This window comes from Plectropomus leopardus, chromosome 14, assembly GCF_026936395.1.
Source record: "Plectropomus leopardus strain MGB_pleo_1.0 chromosome 14, ASM2693639v1, whole genome shotgun sequence".
Classification (NCBI taxonomy): domain Eukaryota; kingdom Metazoa; phylum Chordata; class Actinopteri; order Perciformes; family Serranidae; genus Plectropomus; species Plectropomus leopardus.
In genome coordinates, this window is record NC_142189.1 from 23,281,405 (window position 1) to 23,308,351 (window position 26,947).

The 26,947-nt window shown below is 41.5% G+C and overlaps 1 protein-coding gene across 1 annotated transcript in view; it reads right to left on the reverse strand.

The window, feature by feature from the left end:
• LOC121953255 (connector enhancer of kinase suppressor of ras 3-like) overlaps positions 1 to 26,947 on the reverse strand; it is a 60,916-nt gene that overhangs the window by 24,698 nt on the left and 9,271 nt on the right. The window contains exons 2-7 of the mRNA XM_042500242.2: positions 15,841 to 16,004; positions 10,438 to 10,640; positions 7,542 to 7,629; positions 3,093 to 3,134; positions 2,132 to 2,251; positions 1,891 to 1,950 (exon numbers count right to left, since the gene is read on the reverse strand). Coding sequence (XP_042356176.1) covers positions 1,891 to 1,950; positions 2,132 to 2,251; positions 3,093 to 3,134; positions 7,542 to 7,629; positions 10,438 to 10,640; positions 15,841 to 16,004 — 677 coding nt within the window. The remainder of the gene's footprint in view (positions 1 to 1,890; positions 1,951 to 2,131; positions 2,252 to 3,092; positions 3,135 to 7,541; positions 7,630 to 10,437; positions 10,641 to 15,840; positions 16,005 to 26,947) is intronic.

The window sequence follows — 26,947 nt, forward strand, 5'->3', positions numbered from 1 at the left end:
AAATAACCACTTTAAACAACAAAGTCACACAATAAAAAACAAACTTTCTGATTAAGGGAGCGGTAGACCAGCAACGTCCGTGTTTTGCAAGGTAAAATCATTGTTTTTGTCAATGGAGTTTGGTGTTGAAGAGAGCACTGTTAACGGCTTTAATTCTCCGTCGAAAAGGGCCTTCTGACGGTAAGGTAAAGGGATGAAAAATATTCTAAATATAGTGTACACTTACACTGTACTGATGTTTTTAGGTTGCTAAAATACATTTTGCTGCCAACCCCATCCACAGCACTACATCGCTCAGCTTGCAATGCGCAACTCCTGTTTGCTTCTATACACTGTGGGTAATTCACAGGCTATAGATATGTATCTCATACAACCTCACAAAAAACTCAGATCTAACCCTTTAATAAAACACTGACACTTACTCCTAAAACACAATATACTATTTACAAAACCTTGTTGAAATCAGAGTTACTTTATTGCCGCTTCCTGTGTGATTTAAACTGTCTTTCTTTAAAATGATCTATTCAGTGTGCAAATATCTGATGAACAAAAAGTCAGAGTTCAAATCGTGAGAAAACACAAACACCCTCTGCGTGTATGAATATCAGTTGAATTGGTTTTTTTTTTTTGTCACACAGATGTCAAACGGGATTATCTAGTCATTACTGGTGATGATTCAGGTCCTGATTCACAATTACGGACCGGAGGCGTGAAGATCCAACCGTAGCAGTGATGCTGGTGTGTTAGTCACTAACTGGTTGTCTCAGTGTGGTGAAATGGGAGGATTTCTTGTTGTGGAGGCTGTTTTTTCTCTATTCCAGTAATCGGTAAATATCACAAACAATTCCCTTTACGGATGAGCTACACTCCTTCAGTTAAGTTCGTGTGCCCTCGGTGGAGGAGGAGAAAGAAGAGGAAGGTGAGGAGGAGGATGAGCGTGATCTGTTTTTTCAGCAATATCAAAAGCCTGTTCTTAACAGTAATGTGCAGTAATAAAGGAATTTTTAAGTTGGCCACTTAAAATAAAAAAAAAAAACAAGGACAAATGGGTCATTCCATACCAACTCACCCAGCAACTCCAGTTCATGTAAAAAAATCTTTCTATTACCTCTGTCATACATACTTCCTGGTAAATTACTTGGATAACCTTTGAGACACTGGCATTTTTCACTACACACATGCACTATATTAGGAGCATTTTCGTCTTTAATTTTTTTATAAATCTGCAATAAATATTAATATTCGACCACATTTTTTTTAAAAAAATCAACACAAATAAAACAAGAGAGAGAAACAAAATTTGGTTGCAAGAGAATGAAAACTAGATATAGATATACATTTTTGAAAACCAAAGTTTGTTAGGGTAAATTTGTTTTTTTTTTTTCATTATTTGATTTCCTTAAAACTTCCTTAAAACTCCTCAAACGTACAAATTTCAGCCCAGTCCAGAAAAACAAAAGCAACTGGTGAAGCTTTGAATACATATATTGAGAATGGCACATACGATGATATTAAGCTCATATATTGGTGTTTTTGCCTTTACTGATATACACATGAACAATGACAGGAGAGAAGGGAGAGGGGATAACATGCAGCAAAGGGGCTCCATGTGTGAATTTAACCCCAGCCTCTGTTGTAAGTACACAACCTACATACATGGACCACATGCACTTTACGATTCTGGAGAAATTCCGTGACACAGACTGGCAAATGTTTTGAATTCTGGGTGAGTCTGCATGGAAGGACCAGTATGACATAAGACATATGATGTGCAGCAATGCCACTGGCCAACTGCTTCACACTGGACTACAACCAGTCTCTCTTACTGTTTTGTCGGTGCATGAAAAGGTGCTTAATGTATTTATGTGGTCAGCATATTGTCATACTTACATGTTCTGTGGTTCCTGTGATGACATGTAACCCATCGTAGGTAGACTTGATATACATCCCCTGAGGCAGATAGAAAACCAACAACATTTTCAGTACAAGCACAATATTCCCAGAGGGAGGGAAATGTATGACTGAGATGCGAGGGTCACAATTTGACACACATTGCATGCATTCCTGGTTTTCAATTCCATAAGGCTGATATTAGGTTTAGGGATGGGAAAAAGCTCCCAGCATTCCTTACCAGACCCTCTCCTGGTTTGATATTGGTCAGCTGGACTTCCTCCAAGCAGGCCGACTGGCTCATCAGGGGGTCAGAGGTGGTTCTCACGGTCTGATCACAGATGTTGTTCAAAATCTTAGACTGCAGAGGACAAAGCAAAATAAATGCATCAGTGAACAAAGTAAGAAGCAGAAGACTCAAATAAACTTCTCACAGTGATTATAAGCGCTGTGCTAAATCCTCTAATGGTGCATTTAATAACCATTGTGTGTTGTACAGGTTGGAACAAGTCAGGCTACAGCGCTGCTCGTGACACTCGTGACGCCCAGACCTTATCCTTCATCAGTTAGTCGCCTTACTCCCTGTGTACACGTCTCTGTGTTTGTATAATGCTCATGTTTAGTGCAAGGCTAAAAGGGACCATTAGTGTGCTATTAACAGGACGTACCAGTGCACACACACAACCCTGAAATCAGTCCTGTGAACGCCACCCTTCTTCCTTGCTTGTTTCAGGACAAAAACTGCTATTTATCATCATTAGAGGGGTCTTTTCTCTGATGTCTCGTCTCAGGCACATGCATTTAGTTTTGAACACATGGTTGTACATTTTAGCTGAGCATGAAACAAAGAAATGGACAAAGAGGAACTTGGTTCTAACGTTGACTTCTCTTGGGTTGTCTGAGAGAGACAGAGTGCTAGAGGAAGCCCAGTATTAGCCCATGGGGTCTGGAGAGTGTCAGCCACAGGAAACATTGATTGATGGCTGGGGCGTATTAGAGCCGCCTCCTCTGCTGGCAATCCTATAGATGGGTCTGCGCTATTCACTCACAAACCGACCTTGCTACTGAGAGCATGTCACCCAATCTCTTTGTTAAAAGACAAACACCCAAACGATCTACCAGACCTTTTCCTGTATGAGAACCTCAGGGTCTCATTAAGTTTACATTAGGAGAAACACAGAGAAGAGATACAGTATACTTACAACTTCCAGGATCTTCTCCTCCATCTCGTAAACACTGCAGTCCTGTCACACAGAAGACAGTGATGACAGATTAGGCTTGTGAGCAGTAAACAACAGGGAAGACGAAGAGGTTATTCAACGGCGAAAGAGGAAGAAAAAGTATAGGGGTTGGGTAAATACGATATAATCAGCATTCCAGATATAGAACTGAGAAAAATGGAGAACAGCCTCAAATAAACAGCTTTAAGATTCAAATTACCTCTCTGCCTAAATTCTGGGGGAGCTATAATTGCATAATGCCTGGTCTGATTCAGTACTATATTGGAACGTAAATACCATACTAACGCTCATACAGTAAAAATGTGCAGATGACATGGTGGGAAACAATGGGAGTAAACATGTAATGATGTTCAGAAAGTCCCTCATCCAAACAGAGCTTTGGTTTTCTGTGAACGCATCACTGCCTTCCATAGTTGAAAGTGGGTGGGCTAGTGGAGACACAGTAGCAGTGATCTTGGTTGTTTGGGGGAAGGAACCAATGATAAAATCTGCAAAGTCAGCTGAGAGACTGACCAGCGTCCCCTCAGAGTGTCCCAACACAGCACTCATAGACTGCAGCTGGACCGGCCACAGCTGAGGCAACAGCCTCCCCTGACAACTGTGTTTTTAGTGGTGAAAGGGCCCCTGGTAAGGTCTGGGGGTGGGGGGTTCATTGTGCGTGTGGGGGGCCCATGCCTGTTTATGAAATTGTCTCTCTGCTGGGAAAGCCCCAAGGGAAGCCATCCATCAAAACACAGGTGAAATGCTTCTGTCAAAACTGGAGAGAAAAGAAAATCTACTTCACCAAGTCTCCAGTTTCTCCAGAGGCGTCACAAGCTGATGTCAGTACAAAATAAAGGGATACTGGTGTTATGGCCCTTGCGGTATTAGTAGTGACATGCACGGGCATGTGCCATGTACAAAGCCAGCTCTGTTGCTTTTTGTAAATCCATTGTGCAGACAGCGAATGGGGGTCGTGCAAGTTTTTCCATATTTCCATAGCTTGCACATTCCACTGGGCTAAAGGGGAGCGTCTGTTTTCAAACACACTTGGCTTGTCATACTGTTAGTTTGTTTGCATTGACAGGATTCGCATGACTGTCTGTGGCCGTGAGCGATGGCTTCACATCAAAGAAGGGTACATCCTAGGCTCCCTAAATATTATATTCTGTGTTTGAGTGCCTCTTTTGACTAAGCTCCTTTGGTAAAGTTATATACACGTGCCTTTGCCACATTTCCCTTACTTGGGGGGAAAAAAATGAAAATCCAATATAAATAAGTAGGAAAAAAACAATCATAATTGGTTTCATTTGACATATACTGGTCCCAAACGTATGTTTCCTCACGATAAATTGTCTATAGGCAGCCAAGAACTTCTGGTGGTTTCAGAAAGAATTTGGCTATGCTTGCGTAAACATGTGACTGCATTTTTCTTTTTTACAGACTGGCCCGTGTTTGGATGACTACACTGTTGACTGAGCCAAGAGGGATGAGCTAAAAATACATATTTCAATGTTTAGAGGCCGTGAAACAAAACAGTATCATTATGTGCTGCAGACATGGCTTGGCACATCTCCCATCAAGCTTTAACATTTATGGAACATTTCTCTCGTTTCACAGTGCAGCACCATCAGATCATGGGAGTACAATATCGCACGTAATCCCTCTAAGATCTGTTCGTGATATCCAAATGAATCCCATATCTTTGTCAAAACCAGAGTCTTTTTGGTAGACGGGAGCCAGATCGTAACCAAGTGCTGAGAGAGGCTGAGGGACAATTCCCTGGGTGTACTGATCCCTCACGTTATGGACTTGATCCCACAGCCGGTGTGGATCAGATGACTCTCTGTGTGCTGCTCTCTGGGCCTTTGATCTGCCACCAGAGTGGATTTGCATGGTCGAGCAATGAAGTGGCCAAGAGAGGAGTGCTGGCACTGTGCAGTAACCTGGAGTGAAGCTGCCTTTACACAGAAGTGAAATAAAGATCTGACCTTCTGACATCCTGTTATTCATGAGGTATCAACGTTTGATAGATATTATCAAATAGATATATAATAGATATAGTTGCTTAGTCTTTCCTGCATAATGAAATCTCAGATTTTTCTGCTAAAAATAGAGTGATCTAAACTTCATATCTGAGCCAACAATTCAGGAGTGGGAAGCATGGATAAAAGACACGGGGGATCGATGAAAAATGCATTCTTTGAAAGAGAATGACCTCTACACTGACGGGTCAGCCAAGATGGGTGATGCGTTCACAGCTTTATGGCCGTGTCCCATTGTGTGTGTACACACAGGCTTCATTCAGGCAGAACACATAAATTGTGTGATCTGAAAAGCCCCAATTCTTGGCTGAAGTTCATGAACGAGCTGGGCAAACCTCACACCGTCCTCCCCATCATAAAACTAATGACTGTGGCAGTGTCCGGTGCAACCTTTTTTATCAACCAGTGGCTCATAATCTGGCCTATGTGTTACGAATAACAAAGGGAGTGAAAACGGTCCAAAGAAATGAGAAAGGAAGCAAAGACTCTTCTAACTCTGTGTCAGTTTAGATACTTAAATGCTGTGAAAAGTAGGCATGGGCGTTATGCCCCTAAAACAATATCACAATATTTTCAGGTATTTTTGTGATAATTGTATTCTTGATGATATGAAAAGAATATTGAAAAATATAAGAAGATATTTCATTATTACTTACAATAACCTAAAATTGCTAAAATTGTTGCAGTTTCTTTTAAAAACATGGAAAGAGGGCAATGAGGAAAGTAAGAAGAAATTACTCAAAAAATTTGCAAGAAATTGGTAAAAAGTAAAAGAATAATTTTGTGAAACTTAGCACCAATAAAGGAATAATAGAAGGAGCTGAAGAATACTTCTGAAGAATACTACATATATGTTTTATTTATTTATTTTTTCATGGACATTTTTACCTAGTTAAAAAAAATCTAACTCTATTAATTTTAATATTTTGGTGAAATTTTAATAAAATTTGCTCAGGCTTTAAAAGGTTTTAATACTTGTGAAAGGTATCTGAACACAGCACAAGAAAAGCACTGTCGATCCAGGTTTCAAGGTGTTAAGATATTCAGTAAAATATGAACAAAAATCATCATTCAGATTTCATACAGTAACCAGTATGAAATCTGCTGTCAGCTACGCTTCTTGTTGCTGTGCGTAACAGTATCATGTCATTATCTGAAAAAGTTTGAATACCGTCATTATTATGATATGAATTTTTCAAATAGAGAAAAAAATAATTATAACTAAAGAGTTGAAAATAAGCCACCTCATGAGTGCTTCTGAAATCACCTACATTGCTATAAAGCTGATTTAAAACTAACAGAGAACCAAACTGCATCTCTCGTCCTCCAGTTCTTCCAAGAAAACTAATCTCCCCAGTCTTACAGGACTCTTTCAGCACCTATCAAGAGTTTATTCTACACCATAACCTCTCCACTTCACATGGCAGTGTGGGAAATGTATACCCCCCACTCCTCTGGATGACCATGACTGAGACACCCACGGTAAATCACCAGAGGCGCTGAAATCCCAGACTCTGGCGAGGAAATGGGCACTCTGGGAAAGGAATTTATTTTGATGCAATAACCCTCTAAAAATGACACCTGCAGTCTCAGCAGCCACTTTCACTGGCAGTGTAAAACGAGTCACTTACCGGGCCATGCTTAAGTCAAAGCCTTTAGGGAGAACAAATAGTGCATGCAACTTGACTTTGATACTGAAGAAAAGGCCACTCACCACCTCCCTTTGTTTAAGACATATGTTTGACCAAACCACTACTGGTTGCATGAAACTGACAGAAGTAAGACACCCAATTGTATCATGATGCAATGCCAGAGCAATTCTCTGCAGAAAGTTGGTGAAATATAGTGGATGTTTGCTGATGCTGTTTTAACCGTTAGCCATCTATCTGGCAGTCAGATGGACCTCCTCCTCATCCCTGCATTAAACCTACACTCAGGAAGTGCTTTCAGACAGTTTGTTCTCCCACTGCGAGCATCTTGGAGAACTAAAAACAGGAACCACATGGCTGAAGGAGTACGGCAGCCTGGGGAATGTTGGCAGCCGCCTTTTAAAAGAGCGCCAGCGGGTTTTATGAAACTGGAAACACAAAAGCGACGGTTACTATTAAACGTCCCCGCACTAAAGGGGGTCTCCTCATTAGCCAGCGTGAGGAGGAAAAGATCCCAAGAAAAACATCAGCATTTGCAATAACGTGCTCAGACTGCTGGCTTCAGGCTTGTGTCATGGCTGCCAGACCACATTTCCCATAACTCTCTTCTCCTACACTTTATCTTGCATGTCTGTGCCCCCAAGCTGCTGTGTGCTCAGTGGAAAAACCTATTGTGTGTGTGTGTTTCCCAGGGGCTATGACTACACGTGTGCTGTGGAGCTAACTAGCGTGCAGACCTGTTGAACTGTGGTGGTGAGCTCCAGGCACAGCTGAATGATCTTGTTCTTGGTGGCTGTGAAGTCACTGATCCCTGTCAGAGGTGTCCTGCAAGCAGACAAAGAAGGAGAGGGAGAACATTAGGAACCAGTGATGGACTGCAGAGTGGAGTTGAGCTTTTGTTTGGTCATTCAAAATGCTTGTCAGAAGAATTTCTTCTTAATTACACAACAACGATGTTTGATACTTATCACCAATTTTCAATTTTCCAATTGTTTAATTTTCTCAAAGCAGCAAATCAGTGGACTACTCTGCCTGACGATGTCAGGAGCAGGACTTTCAAAACCACCTTGAAAAGACGGTTGAAAGATGCTCGGCTCTGCACTCACTGACCTTGAACTCTGGACTTTATAACTTGACAAGCATTCACTTGTGATGTGCTATTGTGTGTAGCTTTTTATTGTTATTTGATTGTGAAGTGCTCTTTGTGTAGTTTGATCTTGTGCTGTCTGTCTTGTGTCTTCTTTTTTTGAAACAAGTGCTATTGTGTGTATTTTTTGTCTTTTGTGTGTCTTTTCTCTTCTTTGTGTATGACTTTGTATTGTTATTATGCTGTGTTTTTGTTCTGACCTGCCAGGGGACTGCAGATGCGAATTACCTCTAAGCTATGATTTGAATCATGATCATCAAATGGTTAACATTTATGTTTTAAACTGTAAATGGTCGCTTTTAAAATTAAATTAAAAAAAAGAACAAATAAATAAATAAATAAATATTTGTACAATCTTATCTGTTTCAGGGTTGGTATTTATCTTTACTGTTGGGCTTCTTTTTTCCTGTTGCATTTCTCAGTTGTTTCTGATTTTATTTGCCTAAATCCTGCATTGTTTTAATTCCTGGTTCAACCATGAACAGCACTTGGTTAAAAAAATGCTCAAAATACACACTGGATATAAACTCAGTGGCCAAGTCATGAGATGCAACTGTTAAAACTGATGCAATCCAACACAATAGCTCAGCCATAAATTCTTCCTTCAGAAAGACAATGCTGTTCAGTTTTGACACATATGTGACACTATATGTTTATTACTGAGGTTGCAGTTTGCAGTAATGTGAATTTCATTTTACTGAGAGGTATTTCTGATAAATTTGCCCACACCATTTAAAACTTGGACAAAGAATATCAAAAGAAAACATATTTTAATTTAATGCTGTTCTGTACAACACCACCACTAACTATGACTTTGGTAATAAAAAATAGTACATTAACACCTCTGAAAGTTTTACAAGCTTCATTAAAAAAAAATAGGTGGCAGAACTGTTGCACTGGATTGCATTGGATTGTAGGTGTCCCTACTAAAGTGGCCGGGGAGCATGTGTCCCAGGTGATGCACTGTGGAGTCAGCTGTAAGCTACCAACCCAACACTTTATAATAGACTCTGATCCTTGCTCTGATTACTGTGTTGGGCTGACAGGCAGCAGAGAGACTTGGTTGTAAGTCAAGAATGTCACCGTTGTGGCGCCACTTTATCTCTTTTTATGTCTCTCTTTCTCCTTTAACTCCATCTAAAACATATGAGCTCCAAAATCGCTGCTAAAGACAATCAGCCCCTAAATGCAGTTTTTCAAATATGTCAGTGTGGCTCATCACATCAAATTATTCAGAGAACCTTTAGAAAGAGCAATCAAGTAAATACTGCATTAATAAAACCTTGTCTGTATCCCATATGTATCATATATCTATACATTCTTTTGATGATTTAATTTTCTTAAGTGACCTGGAAGAATAATTATTGTTCCTACAGTCTGACGGTCTGAGAGGAGACCATCAGCTCACGCAACATGAAGTCAGAAGATTTCTTTCACCAGCATAAATATATTTGGAAATTATCGAATTGCTAAAATGCTAAAACAGGTTGAAAATTTAAAGATAGTTTTAGCAGATGGTGACTTTTTAAACTGAATTTCAAAATACATGTACAAATGTGAACTTCCCAGATGTAATTTTAACACGGCACTTTTAAACACTGTTATACTACTCTCTCATCTCAGCATCACAACTACCATTTACATCACAATGTCATCTTACCACCTCAGCTGAGGACGCCACCAAAAGAGAAGCTTAATTCTAGCCAGCTAACACTTAATCCTGGCAACCTGCTTAATATGCTTTGCTGTTATGGCATGATGTGGAGCAGGTCACCAGGAGAGCACGGGGGACTCAGCGAGCTCCGGTCTTACAGTTCACATGAGGGTGCACTTCTGCTTTAAAGCTGTTTATAGTGCTAACTTGACCAATAGCGTGTATGTGTGCAATGGCTGTTGCTAACTTTGTGAAACTGTCTTTTTTTTAAAAAAGATTATTTTTTGGTCATTTTTGCTTTTATTAGATAGGACAGGAGATTGCTAGCGTGAAAGAGGGAGAGCGGGGAGAAGACATGCAGCAAAGGGCTGCAAGCCGTAATCAAACCCGTGGCCACCACGGCAAGAAAACAACAGTCTTCATATATGGGGTGCCTGCTTTATCCACTGAGCCACCCGACGCTCTGTGAAACTGTCTTTTAATGCCAAAGTTTAATGCATATATCTACTTGGCCATCATATCCACATTAGTTACTGACTTCCTCTGCTCTTAGATTAAATAATGTAGAAGCACCAAAAGTCATACCCATAACATAATACAATATGACCCTGTAACTACACTGTATGACAGCAAAGGATACAAGCTCAACCCATGAAAAAGACCACTGGTGCCATCAAGGGCCAAAAAACCTTCACTAGGTGAAGAGAACAACTTATTCTTATATGTGTTTGTTCAGCTAACTTGTGCAGTAGTTGTCTTATAGCAGCTCTTCTGACAGCTGGTCTGACTCAGAGTACACAGGTAGGTGGTGGTTAAAAAAAAAAGTTATTACCTGTCGAGCCAAGCCAGGAGGCTCTTTGCAGCGCCGATCAGCTCCACCACCGAAGTGAGGAAGTCATTGGGTGGCTTGCGTGAAATGCTGCCATCGTACGCGGGGCTTTTCCTGCGGTCAGACGTGGCCATGTGCAGACTGTTGGTGGCAGCTCTCATCCTCACAACCAAATTCTTCAAGTTGTCTGTCTCGACCCCATAGTTCTGAAACGGTAAATCAATACACCATTTTAACTAGGTCAAACAAATGGAGAAAGAGCATACTCATGATTGAGGCTGAAAGCTCGTAGCTATTACTAAGTTGATATTTATTGCCAATAAAACTCCACATCAAAGCAAACAATCCATCAACAGAGTCTAGACCTGGTAGGGTTTTTTTTCCAATAGTGGTGTCTAATTCCCAGAACAACATGTTGTTTCCTGTACAATCAAGAGCTGTAATCATTTTTTTGACATATATCATTTAAGACTCTTGTTTGTGAGGACAGCTCAGGCATTAAATTTCCCCCTTCAGTTTGTTCAAGGGTGTACTGGAAAACTGTGCACGTGCCACCACCTGATTCCTACCAAGCGGGGCAAAGTTTGCATTCTTGAGCCTGGTTTGTTTCCTGCTTTTGCATTCCTCTGATTCATAGGTTATTCACATTCACAAAGCAGCCGAGCTCTGCGTCTTCAAGGGTCACAAAGTGCACTACAGATCAGCTATGAACTAAACTACTGCAGGGTACTGAGCTGCAACAGCGTGCTCATTTTTTCTTGGAGGGTAAAGTGCGTGTCTGACACTGAGCATGAGCGCTTGTCAAATGTTTGAAAAAGCTTTGTTTTAAAGTCTTTGCAGTGTTTTGACTGAATAAATGGGTTTGGGAATAATGTGTTGGTTAAAGGTAGGCAGCAGAAAGAGAGTAGCCTGGCTGCTGCCCTGGTAAATATCAGCTTACATGGTGTTGCATCGCTGCCAGCAGTGCTGCTGTATGTGTGATGTGCCAGTAGCTAAATATGCTTAGCAAGGAGTAAAACAGCACGTGTTTGGGGAAACAAGCAAGATCTGCAAATGGTTAGTGTCGACTTTTATTCTGCTGCCTCTCTCCAACATGAGCTCAAAAAAACAAAAACAAAACAAAACAAAAAACAACATACAAATCATTCCACTTATGTCACTCAAGGAATCACTGGAATAATTGGACTAGTCAAACAGTAGCTGTAGGCAGCCTTACTCATGGTACACTTAACATGAAATGGATTGTTAAAACATCATAAAAGATGAGCAAACATACTTAAGAACTATTCAGGGGGAAAGGAAAATAAATCATTTTGTGGTTTGGTTTCTCACTCACATCCACACAGTGAAAGTACAGCACAAAGGGAGTGTGAGTGTTTTCTAGATCAAACGTCTCTCCTGGCTTTTTCATTAGCAGGCTAATCACACAGTCACAGCAGCTCTAACTGGCCCACAGATGTCCAGAGAGCATTGTCCCACACTGCCAGTTGAGCTAAAAACCACGTCTGAGCAAAATCTGTGCTTCCAGTCAAATGCAATTTTTCATTCCCATAACATTTTAAGCCAATTTCACATTTTTTCAGTGCCTTTTTTATGGACATTCAGTTAATATAGAATCAAGACGGTAAAAGCTTTTTTGGTGTAGTCTCTAGTTGGGGCTCTTTGAAGGGTCTATGTACTGGTATAAGGGTCCTCGGGAGAAATGGAGAACGGCTATCACAACACAGCACTTCCTGCCCTCGCCGCAGGCATTGCATGAATCTGACTTGACTATAAAAGATACAAATGTTTGTAGCCTAGAGTGTGTGCAGGAGTGTTGCTATAATGTGCCATCTAAGGGACATAATCACCCCTAGGAGATGGTAAAATACATTTAGAGCAGTTGAGGAGAGCAGGTGATCTGTCACAAGACCTTCTTACAGAGATCGCACTATAGGGCTGCTATGAATCCTTTCTTTATGCCGACTTTGTATTTTTTACACAAATCCAAGCAAAGGCGGCATCATGGTACTCCAGTGTGTGATTTTAGATAGAAGGCTGGTATCACAGAAGCAAAAGAAGTGGACCTGCGTGATGTTTTACACAAAAGCGTCTGCCTCTACTGTGCCATACAACATACTCGTCGGTATCACTTACTAAACAATAACAATGGCATAACAATCATTTACCATCTGCGGAATATGGCGACTGATCTCATCCTCTGTTCTGAGGGTGAGGAGCTCCCGTATCTCATTGTTTTCCCAATTTTTGGACATTTACATCCACTGTTCTTCATCTATGATTTAGCTGCGAACTGTTGCTAGCTGTGTTTTTAAATCTCTCACCATGCCCATGGTCCTATCCTGCCAGCTGATACTTTAACACAGACCCTGATTCGGCACTGCCAATACCTCTGCCACCAGCTCAAAGACAAGAAAACTCCATTCTACAATCATACCTTTCAAATAAAATGGCGAGGGGGCACAGGGGGCATTATTCTTAGCCTGAACAGGCAGCGTAAATGGGGCTAAATAATGTATGTACAAGTGGGTCGCTGGGGTCTGAGAACAAATAAAGAAGTGTTGGGTTTCAACACTGGCTCTGCAGAAGACATCATGGCTCAGAGAAGTCCAGTAAAATTAATTGAAATGTTCTCTCTTTGTCCCTAGACAGCAGTTAGCTCTTGATTGGTGGTGGGGGGTGGGGGGGGGTAAAGCTACGAACGTCTCCTAAAGGGCTTCATGTTGGATCATTGGTCATCATGATATAAGTCTGAAACTGATAACAGGAAAGCAGGAAAGCTCAGGTCCCTGATATACGAACATCTCTATGTGTGCACATGCTTTAACATTTAAAATTCAAAAGCAAGGCCAAGCAGCAAAGTGTCTCATGGATTAATGTTGCTGCAGCAACAGGAAGTGTCTGACCTAACAGTAAACAAAAAGAGGGAAAGTGGGGGGTGAGTGTGAGCGCTTGTGGGGGTTTTGGGTGCTGGTGGCCTGTGTTGCTGTCGGTAGCAGTGACCTTGCCTCAGTTTAAACTAATTGAATCGGGGGCCTCACTTCCTCCCACGGGGCCCGTGGAAGGCCAAGGCCTCATTCTTAATAAGGAAACCCCTTACAGACAAAAGACATTTAGCCGGACTGCTACAGTGAGAGGTGAGAGGTTGCTGAGAGTCCAGCATTCCTGGTTTAAAGTTCCAAGAGACAGAGAGGGAGGGTAGAAATACAATATGGCAAATATTTTATCACTATATTGCTTAAGACTACACAGTTCATGCACACACACAGACACAGTATTACAAACTAAGCAGCATATTTTAAAGGGAAGATAAAATCACAGGCAAGGAAATGGGTTTACTTGAAATAACAAAAACAAGCTGAGGAAGCACTTTGGAGGCCAAATTTATGATGCTCCTCAAGAGGAAAATGACTTGAGATTTCACTGCCGTGATGTCAAGGTTCTAGGGGTGAACTTAAAATCTGGGCTTGATTACTGTGATGGTAGTAGAGGTTATGGACCACAAGATAGACCATATGGTATGTATTCTACGATGAGTAAATCTATCAAAACAAAAAAGGCAGCCATGTACTCTGTTTGCCATGTGTGTCCTCAGGTGGGAGATGCTGTTAACAGGTAAAGAACAGGTTTCTTATCTTAGCTTTTTCTGCAGAAAGAGAAACAACTGAATAGTATATTAATTAAATGAAAGTACAAGAAGAGAAACACAACTTAGTAAAGTAAACAAAGGGCTAGAGTCCAGAGGGCATGACATCAAAACAAACTTGTCATTATTAGGTAAAAATATTTTGTTTAGCCATAAAGGTCTTTTGCAGAAATAGTTCCTAAATATTTATGTTATTGTTTGCTAGCCTACAGTAAACATCATCATGTGTTATTAATGTGCCAAGTGGCCAACTAGTATCTTGAATCTGCCCTCTTGGTCCTCTGGTTTTCCTGGTAAAAAGTAATTTCCTCTCATACAGGCACATCAACGTACACCGTCATTGGCTTCAGTCTTTACGTTGTGTTCAAATGCAACTTTCTGGCCAAACACAGGTGATGTGAAGCAATGCAACAGTCAATCTTCATCGCCACTAGTTCTTTATTTCTTTTTTGCTGTGTCTAGAACTAAACTTGTCCCTGTAAGAACTCCACACCTTTATCAAAAGATGTCCAAGCATAGATTTCATGATTGTAGCTACAAGTTGCCATGTAGACCACAAGCTCAATAGTGGCCACACATTGATGCATGCTAAGTGATGAGAGGCATTTTCTAACCACACTCTGAATCACATGTGTCTGCTTCACACAGGACACACGCACAGCTTCGGTGTGCTGAGATGGCGGAGAAATCTTTTTGAGCCATAAAATGCGTTGATCCAAACCCATTTGACCCACAGCTTTCAGACCAGCATCAATGCAAGATGTAACCTCATGTAGGAGAGAGAAGATTGATTTTTTTTCCTTCTTCAGGGTAAAAATAACCATGCCCCAAACGATTAATGTAAAGCATTTTAAGAGAGCATAAAGGCAGAAATGCTGACACTGATCAAAATGCGGGGACCACAATCTGGGACTTTTATGGCAGAGGAAGTGATAAAACTCCAAATCGATCCCATCTGCTGGAAACCTGCTTTTCTTTCAGTTGGAGCATAGACGGTTTTCATCACTCTTTTCATGCTCACTGGTTGAAGGCAGATATATTTTTGCTGGCGGTGCTTCTGGGAGCTATGATGATGGACAAAGGGGGAGGCGGTTCACTTCCAGAGTGACTAATAAGAGCCAAACAGGGGATCAATAAATGAACCCAGAAAGATGGCTCAGGTGAGTCAGTGGCTGGGGCAGTGGGAATGACTTGCCTGACGTTTCTGTTTGTTAAAGAACAGAGAACAAAGAACAAATATATACCTTGTGTGTATATTTTTAGTGTGAAGAAGATTTGAAGGATAGTGGAGAGAGAGGTCTTATCTATCCAACATTTAAAAGCCGTAACTTGTCGTTACATGATTACCATTCCGCCTTAAGAAATCTCACAGACTTTCTAACTGCCAAATCAAGCCCAAGGCCCCTCAGACCCGATCTCTTCTCTTCTTCAGTGACGCTGCCGTTCCCCAATGTCCTCGGGCTGCTTAATGTGTTGTGGTGCCTCCACACCCCGCTGAGCTGTGTGGGAAATGACGGGCTTTCTGCATTGCTGGGTCCTTTAGCTGCCGAACCAGAAACTACAGGCTGGGTTTTTAGTGAATGTGGGCACTGAAACTGAGGGGGAGGGATAGTGACCAAACCAAAGCCCCTGCTTTGTTATAAATCATTTCTGAAGATACAGTAACGTCCCACGAATATGCTTTTTCTCATAATATCCCTGCTACTGTATCTTGATACCATCACATTAGCCAAACACAAATGCAGCGGAGGTCTACTGACCAGAGCGCAGAGTAGATCCACAGCCTCCAGCACCAGCTCCTGGTGTCCGATCCTGGCCACGCCTAGCTCCTCCAGGTCTTGATGAGTGATCTTCAGAAGTTGCTCCCCACTGATCTTCTCCCGCTCAAAGTTGCTCACATACTGCTGCAGGCTGTCGTCCAATCCTGGAAACACAGGATGAAAAAGGTGAACAAAGGGACTCATTAGACAAATGTTAAAAAGATCAGACAGACCAGTCTTCTTCTTTAGAAGGTTCAGTTCAACTGTCATCTGTAATATCTTTTCACGCCAATGCAAAGCCAAAAATAAACTTCAGCTTATCTACTGTATCTGTATTAGCAATTGTGCTAATAGTGTGTGTGTGTGTGTGTGTGTGTGTGTGTGTGTGTGTGTGTGTGTGTGTGTGTGTGTGTGTGTGTTGGTACAGTGGAGACAAGAAACAGGTGGGACTGCTATCTTTGCTAGACAAACACACCATAAACAGAGTAACGGTTGAGACCTTTAAGTCTGTTGAGCTGGTTAAACAATGGATGGCTATATTTGTGAGTGTGTGTGTGTGTGTGTGTGTGTGTGTGTGTGTGTTTGCATGCGGGCGTATCAATAAACGTGCCAGTGTCAGGGGCGTCCCTATGCTACTATTTGGAGCACTAAAAACAAATGAGAGACCGTTACACTACCAACTGCTCTGGTCACACAAGCATGACTCACATGGGTATACTGTGTGTTCTGATACTGTAACATAAGTTAGATATATAGTACAAACTCATAAACACACTCTTTCTATGCATGCAATGTGTCCCCTTAGTGGATCTTCAAGTCATGCTGAGACAACATAGTGAAGAACAAGCCTTTGAGTGTGTATGCGTAGTTCTGGATGTAGAAGTAAACGCCATCTTTCTTCCAATCAAAGAGCGCACAGAGAGAGGGCAGCTGCAGAATCGTGGCCCTGTGCCCTGTTTTTCTGAAAGACCTGTCAGCTGAAAGACACACACTCCGTCTAACCGTGCCTCACACTCTCTCTCACAAATAATGTTCTTCAGTGTGAGACAGGGTTTGATAAACAAGTCACAAAAAGCGTTACTTTTTTAGGAGCATGTAACTTAAGAGCCGATAAATGTATCCATATAAAACTTAGGGCATGTAGTCCTGAGTGAAGACCCTCTGGGTGTGTTCTGTGGTCACTGAGCCATTTGTGTGAATGGCACCTCGTGTCTTCATGCCTCTGTGACACTTGGTCTGTGCATGTGTTACAGAGAGTATGCAGAGAAGGTGATACTGTACGTGTGTGGGGATCATGGCAGTGAAGTGCTGACCAAACCAGATTAGATTGCATGTATCAGAGCATCAGGATACATAAAGAGTACACACTGTACTTACTGCTTCAACATGTTATACGTATTAGCACGTAAGTACAGAAAAAAAACATGTTCTTCACTGATATTACTGTATTATCCACTCTATTTTCAAATTTAACACAAGATAATAACATAAAAACACATACCATATATTTTATATTAATTAATATTTTGTTTTGATTCTGTAACAACAGAATGACAGAAATAAAATAACCTGAAGTTTCGACAAACTATTTGGCAGTAAAAGACCCTAAAAAGCCTTTTTTCTCCATGACCTTCTAACTATGAGCTATGAACCAACTGTTTTTTTTATAACAGATTTCTGCATTTTTGCATTTATCTGTTCTCTTCTCACTGCTTTGAAGTAGGAAGGAACACTTTAAACTAAAAGGGAACGATGACCTTGACCTTTGACTGCCAAATTCTTGACTTAAAGTGAACGTTAGTGACAAATTTGAAGAAATCCCCTTGAGAGATCACCTTTAAAAGAATGGGACAACCGGAGCAAACTGAAATATTGCTCAGGACGAACCAGGGATGCCACCGAAAAGTCGGCGATATGCTTATTCGGCCAGTGACCCGTCAGTTATTTGTCAGTGAGCATGCATTTCATTAGAGTGTTTTCCATGCATTGATTTTTATTATACCTTTAACAGAGACAAGCAAAATTAGATAAGCTCGCTAACATACACCACAAATGGTCAGCACTGGAAAAAGAGCATGGAGGGTGCAGGATTTTAGAAGCTGATGCAAATTCTGGAGTCAGGGAACATTTTCCCTAAAAGGGACAACATTCTGCAGAGTGCACACCAAAAAAAAGCAATAAATAGTTGCATCTTTGTATTTAAAAGCCAAATCCAATTTAAATTCTATTAAATAAGATTCTGATTTGTGCAGTCCCCCCTAGATAAACAGACTTTGTTTAGCTCACGAAGCTAAACAAATAAAGAACAGGAGCCAAGTTAATTTATTTCTGATTCCTTGACATTCTGGTATTGCGGCCCTCTGAGATACATTTATTGTAGAAATTGACATCACAGTACCACTACACATGTGAATATGCTGCATTGTGTAGCCCTGGGCTCGTACAACCTACAGAGGATTTCCTTCAAGGCCATTAAAATTCCATTATGGCATCAAAGTTCAGTTATGACAGCACTTTCAATCCTTGAGAAAATATCTGTGAGAGCTCAGCTCACCTCTACTGAATCAAAGGGAAATTCCATCATGCCTTGTTAACCATTAGCCTCCACACAAGTCAAGTCCAGTTAGGCTCATTGGATTTTTCTCATTCCTTGGCATGCTAATTCAGAGGACTTCAGAGAATTTTAAGCTTAACCCCTGATTGGCCACAGCAAGAGAATCTGCTTCACATTGTAAGGCTTAAAGGGGCTGAGTACTGGCCCGAACCCATAACAGCACAAACACAAGCCAAACACAAACACTGGGCCAGTCTCTTAATGCCATCAAATGAAAACAAAGACTCGGATCCAGACTGGGGCAACCTTTCTCCTTCCTGCTGTGTTAAAAAGGCATTTCCTGTGGAATGGTGCCACCCTCCTCACCAACCAGAAGAAGAAAGGACTGAAGGAAACTTGTGGTTCAAGCCTACAATAAAGCTGGTTCAGGTTTACACTGTTTTTTGGTTGTTTTTTTTATAGCTCTGTTGTTCTGTAAACCGCACGATACCATCCAGACAGACTAGATATGAGAATACAATCTGGGAAGAAAATGTGTGAAGAATGAATCTGCACCTTCCAATTAATGAATGAGAGGCCTATCCTCTCCTCTAGGCTGTTTTCACTTTCATCCATTCACTGGCAAGTGTTTTCCTTCCAGCATCCAACCCCTGATCCTGGAATTCTGACTTCAGAGAGTTTAGAAATCCCGGGTCACGCCAGGGTCCAAACTGATTTGCATTAGCTTTGAATTGAAACAATTGCAAGTGTGTTTGCGTGCATTAGAGAAAGAAAGCTATCACCTAAATGTGCACTTCAGAGAAAATGTATTACTCTCCCACTGCATTCAGGGGCCCTAAGAGGAAGGTAGCACAGCAATCTTTCCCTCTGGACTCGACCACTGACACCTCCTGAATAAAAGAGGGGTGTCCTTACAGTGGGGCTTATAAAACATTTATTGGGCCTGGATCAATGGCAGCTGGGGTGTGTGTATGTGTGCGAGACTATCAATTTTCATTAAAGGTAGAGTAACCAGTATAGGAGATAGAGTGTCACGTTATTGTGAATTGAGCGAAGGGGGAGGCACAAGGGAGGACTGTGCGAATGGTTTTCAAAAGCCTACGCAGGATGAAACACTTTGGAGGAGTTTTATGGCCGCTGTGAACCACTTGGCAAATGTCCCTTAACCAGAGCAAGTGGGTGTGACTGTGTGGCAGACACACAGACACAAAGCACCAACGTCAAATGCAATTGCATTGAAAAATAGCTAGAAAAACATTTATTGCCCCCCAAATTCCACTGTGATTACAAGTTGACTGAAATGATTCAAACTGGACTGAAATGTCCAGTTAGATAGGTTATATAATGATAGGCTATACTAACAAAATGACTACTATCCTGGTACTATATTGCAATAAACACAATTATTCCAACGAAGAGTTAATTCACAACTTGAGTTTGAGAGTTGTGTGTGTCTTGAATAATTTTAGGGTATTATTTTGGAAATTTCTCCATGGTCTCCATTCTTTTAATAATGGAAAACAAAATCCATAGATTTAAAAAGTCAAAACAATCAGGCAATTAACTGCTTTATTAATAAGGTAGAGGGCAGAAGGTAGATTTATTGGTCATTCATTTCTCCTTGTTCCTTGTCCTTAATAAGTGAAATTACATAAAATTAATCCTCAACTATTAAGATAAATGATTAGGTCATTTATTAAGCACAAACGGCAAATTATTTTTCATTCCATCTTCAAAATGTGAGAATGTGCTGTGTTTTCTTCAGTTTATATCATTATTAATAATATATCATTGGATTTATGGACTGTTAAGGCCCTGACACACCAAACCAACATCAAAGGACTAGTTGCGACAAAAGCCGACTATTGTGTCACCTGACATTACCTGTCTCTCGGCCAAAAAGTTGCACCTGAACACACTGCAAAGACCACAACCAACGACCAGCCAGCACATACAGGCTGTGCCCGAATGAGAGGAAATAATTCTCCATACCAGCAGGTGGCGGCAGTATTTATTAATCATTCAAAAAAGCTGAAGCAGAAGACCGACATGACCGACTCTAGACGCTAGTTAGCAAGTTAACAACACAACCAGATGTTGAAAGAACAGAGCATTTTTATCGTGCGCTAGCAAACAATAACACAAACAGTAACAAACTGTTTCTGCTAAAGACCTAAATGGCTAAAATCTCACCTAATGTAACACTTTTGTTTCAATCTCATGTCTCCTTGACTTTCGTGATTTATTTGCTTTCCTCACTTCCGTCTATCGTCTTGTGCACTGAGCTGGACAGTAAGTCAGAGTGATTTCATTCACAGGTGAGTTACTCCGTGTCTGACACCAATTCAACATGCTAAAATGGCTCCCTAGTGCCAACGGTGTAGGACACACCTCAAAATCTAGTGCAACAGACACAAACCGACGGCTAGATGTTGATCAACAGCTGACCTGTCTGAGCCACAAGTCTGACAAAAAAATTTGAACTCACATTAATGTCTGGGGAAATATGGCAGACTATTTGGAATATGTTCTGTCATTTTATAGTTAAAGCAACAAAAAAATAATAATAGAAATTGTATTAACACAATCTGACACTAATACATGACAGTTATAAAGCAAATTTATATAGTACCGGTTATCACGTATGGTTAAAAAAAAACATCTTCTCTGTACGAGGAAAAAGAGGGCGTCTCAATGAAATCTGTCAAAGTCTGTGCCCAATAAACACACACAGAGGAGGAGGTGACTGATGTGTGTGTCTCAGTTCGGCATCTGCTCTTCACTGTGGGGTCTTTCTTACCACCCACCATCTCCCATTCAGTAAACAGTGATTATGGTAGAACAGGTTACCATCACAACAGTTTCAGTGTATAGATGGGTACTTGTACACACGCACTGGCATATTTCTGGACAGCTGGGAAAGCAGCAACCCCAGATATCCCAGTCTGGATGCAACAAGTGCAACCAGACCCTGCTGAAGGCCTTCAAGCTCTGCAGCCTACTTAAAGGCTGTGTAAGCACACATTTCTGGCAATGTAAACAACAGAACCCTTCCGCTTGCAAATGGCTGGGCTATTCTTGTCATAATCTCAACATTTCCCATCTGTAGAAATGCATTAAAAAACAGCAGATTGTGTTTAATGTGGCCAAGTACATGAGAGCTCAGTACTCTTAGTGCTTATGAGATTAAAAAGTTGTTAGAACAGGTTTGTACATGAAATCTTACACAAGTTCAGTTCTTTTGTCTGATCTGTGATCGATGTTGATCAACAATGCCTTCAATGCAGCTTTTGCGTTGCCAACTTTTCGTTCTCAGGGGTTCTGTTACACCAGAAAAGAGTGAACAGTCTTTCACCTCATACAGAAAGAACGAAACAAGCTCCCTCCTCTTCACCTCCCCCATCTCTCAACCCCTCCCTGTGCTCCCAGCGGGGGCTGTTTCCACCCTGTGAAGCACACACATAAACAGGGACACACACAAACACGCACACACAAACACAAACCAATATCCCCACTGGGGTGGCCAGTGGGAAAGCTACTGGGTGTAGAATAGCAAAGCCACTGTAACTCTGCTGTCTTTATTTGTCAACCCGGCCTCCGAACCTGCAGGGAACGGTCAGGAATTTGACTCATTGTTCTCCGCTAAGCAGCTCCATTGTGGGAATTCACAGCACCCTGGCACAATGGTCTCTGTCCGGACCAGGCCGTGCTGTAATTAGAAAGAAAGAAAAAGCTCCTCTCGGCGACTGCTAAGCTATCCTCTAATGCATGACTTCACAGTACAACAAAGCCTGTACACACACACTGGGCTGGCTCTTCCAATGTGAACTGGGTATAGCAGTTACACAATGGTGCTGCACATCTCTCCATCAAGCATGTTGTGTCCTCATCTGACAACAGTATAGAATGGTACAGTTTTATATAAGACTCTTTATTCCTAATATATCAGTTCAGAGGCCAATCATCTTGTCTCGTGGTTGTTTTTCCTGACAGTAGGGCAGATTTGCGTTACTGTGCGGATATATGTTTCAAGATATTCCAGCAGAAAGTGAAACTGGACTGGAGACAGGTTTGGATACTGAGAATGAATATCTCTGATGGCTCGACTGGTAATGACCCAGTGTGCACCATGATTTAATCTTATCTTTGCTTCCTCCAGTTTACATGGAGTGTCTCACATCATGTACCCTAATCTTAAAAACAGATTACAAAATGGCAGTTACGTGTCCTGAGTGGGCTTCCAAAGGGAGAAAAAAAGCAGCTGAGGCTAGTCCCTGCACAGGCAGACAAAAACAGCTCTGTCTCTTACGGGGTGATGGACGATGACTGATGAGAGAAAAGGGGGTCAAAGTTCACGGGGCTGAAGCACATCAGCAACTACGACCGCCAGCTCCTGGGCTCAGTTAATCCTCATCTCAAGCAGCATACAACCCCAGTCACATTGTTGGTTACCTGACTGATTTCAAGTCTGGGGGAATTGGAGGGGGTGTGGACAGCTTGGTTACTATTGACTGGAGCGAGGTGAGAGGTGATGTCTGAAGGTGAAGCAGATCAGAGCAGAGGAGTGTAGGAGGTTATGAGAGGCCCTTTGGTTGTTGCACGAGCATTACGGTCATAAACAGATCAGAGGATGAAGGAAAAACAGGATTGAGTGAGAGAGACACTAAAGAAAGAGATAAAGCAGACTGCTCCAGGCACATAAGTGACTGCCTTTGCAACCTGCATCAACCAAAACAGTTGTTGCTTAAGCGAAGGGCGTGGAAAAATAACTGAAAACTGGTTGTCTGGGTCACTGAGGTTGCAGTCTGAAAGATAACTTAGTTTTCTGTTGTCAGACTTCTCCAACACATGCAGGTCTTCCACAGACCCTGTGCCTCCTTGCAGGCCATCATTCTCTTAAAATGGAGGATTCTTGGGTAGGTAAGCAGCCAATTTCTGAATGCCGATAACTATCTATAATAACTATCCATATAATAACTATACATAATGTTTTATATTGTCACAGAGGGGAAAACAGAATAACAAATTACAAAACTATCCAGGATACTGACACAGCGCAGCCTGGCACAAAGACTTGAAACAGGGAGAAACGCCTCGTTCGGCATTATTAAAATGAAACAAAATTGTAACTACTTCCTCATTCTGAACAGTTGCCAGGCAACCAGCCGAGAATCTAGGAAGTTACATGCTTGGGTATGGAACCTGCCCAAACCATGGCATCATGACATAAAACACCAGTTTCTCAGTTAAAATAAAAAACAATCCAATGAGCGCTGAGGGGGGAAAATAGTGATTAGCTAATCAGCACCACATGCAGGACAAACTGTTGTCAAGTGGAGCGCCAGAACCAATGAGGAGTTATAAAAACAATGCTGAGTGCTAGATAGACGCTGCTATCAAGGCTGTTGTAAATCAACATGTTTTCTCAATATCTCCCAGACATTGTAGTTTGTCTTACTTTGCTCGGTTCCACTCCTAAATAATGGCAAAACAAGGACTTAAAATGTTGTTAGATTCAGGTGGCTAAGTTTGTTTGGTTAGGGATAATCAGATGGCACTCCAAGTTGGACTGGACGTTATGTCAAACTGGAGATGGAAACGGAGTGTAACGGGTTGACTTTTCTGTTTGATACAATTAAAGAAAGTTACTGGTTATGGCCTAGAAATAGTCTGACAAATAACCTCAACTGTCATTTTTGCACTTTGGACGATGAGTTTTGTGAGCTTTAGAGGTGCTGGCATAGGAGGAATTTGCTACCATTTGATGGAGCCTTAATGCAGTTTGAAATTGTAAGCTTATTATTGGTGATAAACAGACAGATATTTGATTTATTCGCCGGTACACCAGCACTGGGATATTCAAGGACAGATTTGTAAAGCTGCATGTAAACCGTCAATGTTTGCTGAATAAGACATGAGCCAGCGTCAGTGACACTGTGTGCAGGTAGACAAAACAAATGCATATGTGTAAGACAGGAGTAAAGGTCAAAGTAATGACCTCCGTGGCCAACAACTTCACCCATCACTCTCCAGCCAGTCGGCCGCCGGCCACGCTGCAGCTCATTACCACCAGCATAAACACCTACTAAAGAAAGCAACAGAGACCTCAAAAAATGTCTCAAACACCCCCTCCTTCTCCTCTCAGTCCTGGTCCTGCTTCTCCACCCAACATAAGCTTTTGCTTTCCTGACCCCTCCAACGTTCATATTGTTGTGGTTCTGTTTGTTGACAAGTATCCCAAGATAGTCACAGTCTTTGTGTCTTTAAAGTGCACAATACAATAGAGACTGTCACTCTTGGAATTTGGGAATTGTCTTGTGTTTTCCCTTTTTAATCACAATAGGTGTTAAATCAGAAAGCAATAAGGACACTCAGTCCATGGGGCCTGAGAGTCAGAACTGAAATGTGCAACAAACTGCACTGTTTGTGTGTCAACAGGATTTCTAAAACACTCACTTTGCTACAACCTATACATCATCCCCCCCAAGACAATTATAATTAAAGACTGCCGCTCTTTACAAAGACACAGAGATGGAGGGAAAAAGGAAAAAAGCGGGGGAACAAAAGGCAAAGACAGAAAAAGACGAAAAAAGAAAATGACTTTTAAAATACAACATCCCCCATCAAACCTAACCCTTGGTTCAAAGTCATAGCGACACAAACAGGTCACAAAAAAAAACAAACACAGGGAACTCAGTTTAGTGCTTTCATCCCGTCACATGTATGGTGTATGATCAGGGTGGCCCTACACACTGATTACAGAGCAATTTACCAGCACCATAATAGCTGCCTATGGAAACCACAATTAAGATGAACAAGGTTTGGGGGAGGAAACGTGCCCCACTCATTTAGTTTGCCATGGGAATAGTGTGCTAGCACTCAGGCTAACATTGCATGAGGGCATATTTTCTTGCAGAGCCAAACTTTGCTTCTATTGTGTAACTATGTTGCATGATAATGCTTTTGTTGGCTTTTATGAAACAGAGAGATATGAAAAGACAGAAGCAAGCTGGTAATTAAACTCAAGATAGTGTCATGTCACCTCCTTGGCTCATATGATTGAGTGTAGTACTTGCTCCATTCCTAATGTGGATACTCATAAGCATCTTTGGATGAAAACCTGCTAATTGCCATAAATCTCCCAGTGGTTAAATCTCAAATCTTGTTAAAAAGCCAAGCTGGGAAAAAAAACAGCAGAAAGAAAGATTCCACTGCCAAGCCGAGCAGAGGATTTACTCGATCAAAACCGACAGCGGGTCCCTCTCTGACCCTGGCACAGTGGAAGTTCGTTCCTCAGCCTGGTCTGTCCACACGCAAATCTGAGCTTGCTGCCTGCTTTCTACCACGGCTAAACCCAGTAGGAGAAGTTTGTTTGTGGCAGCACAAAGTGGTGCTGGTGGTCACCCCCTCAGTCACAATGGTTGCAAACAAAGAGCAGGAGCACTGGCTGGAGAAGTAAATAAAATTAAGGTTACTATAGTGACAGAGGAAGAGGCTGCGGGGAACGGAGGTTTTTGAGGAAGTTGGAGGAGGCTGAAGTGGAGAGAAGGAGAGGAGAACGTGACAACAATCCAAGGATTTATAGCTGGCTTGTGTCCAGGTCAGGGGAGAAGGAGACGGGGGTCAAAAATATTCAGTGCATCATTACTCCATCTATTCTTTCTGTAGAGGACCCATAAAAATCAACTAAAACACACATGCCTCATAAAATGACACATGCACTCCACTCTAAACACAAATCAACAATGTCAGCTTTCCCATGAAAATTCTCAATGACTCATTTCTCTAAATATGACAGAGAGAATATAATGAGCACCTGAATGAATTATGTAGCGTAAGACATCACTAGGCAGCCCACAGGCCGTGGGCAGCTGATCCAATTCTCCCTGCTGCAAGGGAGGCGAGTGGGGGAGGGTGAGTCATCTTCAGTGAAATTTAGCGATGAGCGACAGCTCATCACACCGGCAGGCTGGGACAGGGCGTCTGTGACGCAGCCATTCAGACACACACTGAATGTTGTGCCGTGGTTACTCCTCTGACTCTTCGGTGTTAAACCCTCAGAAATCTGGAGCGACATCGCTTGTCTTGTGCTGCTTTAGATACCCTTCACAAGTATTTAAACCTTTAAAACCTGAGCAAAAGGAATGGTTTCTTTCAAAAACATGGGGAAAAAGGCAGTTGCAGGAGACTGACAGATTCAGAAAATGATTTTTAAAATGCTAGGGAAAAATGTCTTGCGGAAAAAAGAAAAAAGCTAGGGAAAAACTACATTTATTATTTATTTATATTTATTAAGAACTTTTTCCAGGTCATTTATTTGTCATTTTTTTCTTTTCTTTTTTCATTAAAAAAAACGTATTTTTAGATAATTTTCTTGTACTTTTTTTTTTTTTTTACTAATTTCTTGCTAATTTTTAGGTCATTTTTTCTCTTACTGTTCACTGCCCTCTTCCTATGTTTTTGGAATAAATCCAGCCAACTGGCTTAGGTTTCAAAGGGTAATGATGTGTCCCTACATTTTGCTCTTATGTTCCAGATCAATGATGGATTTTC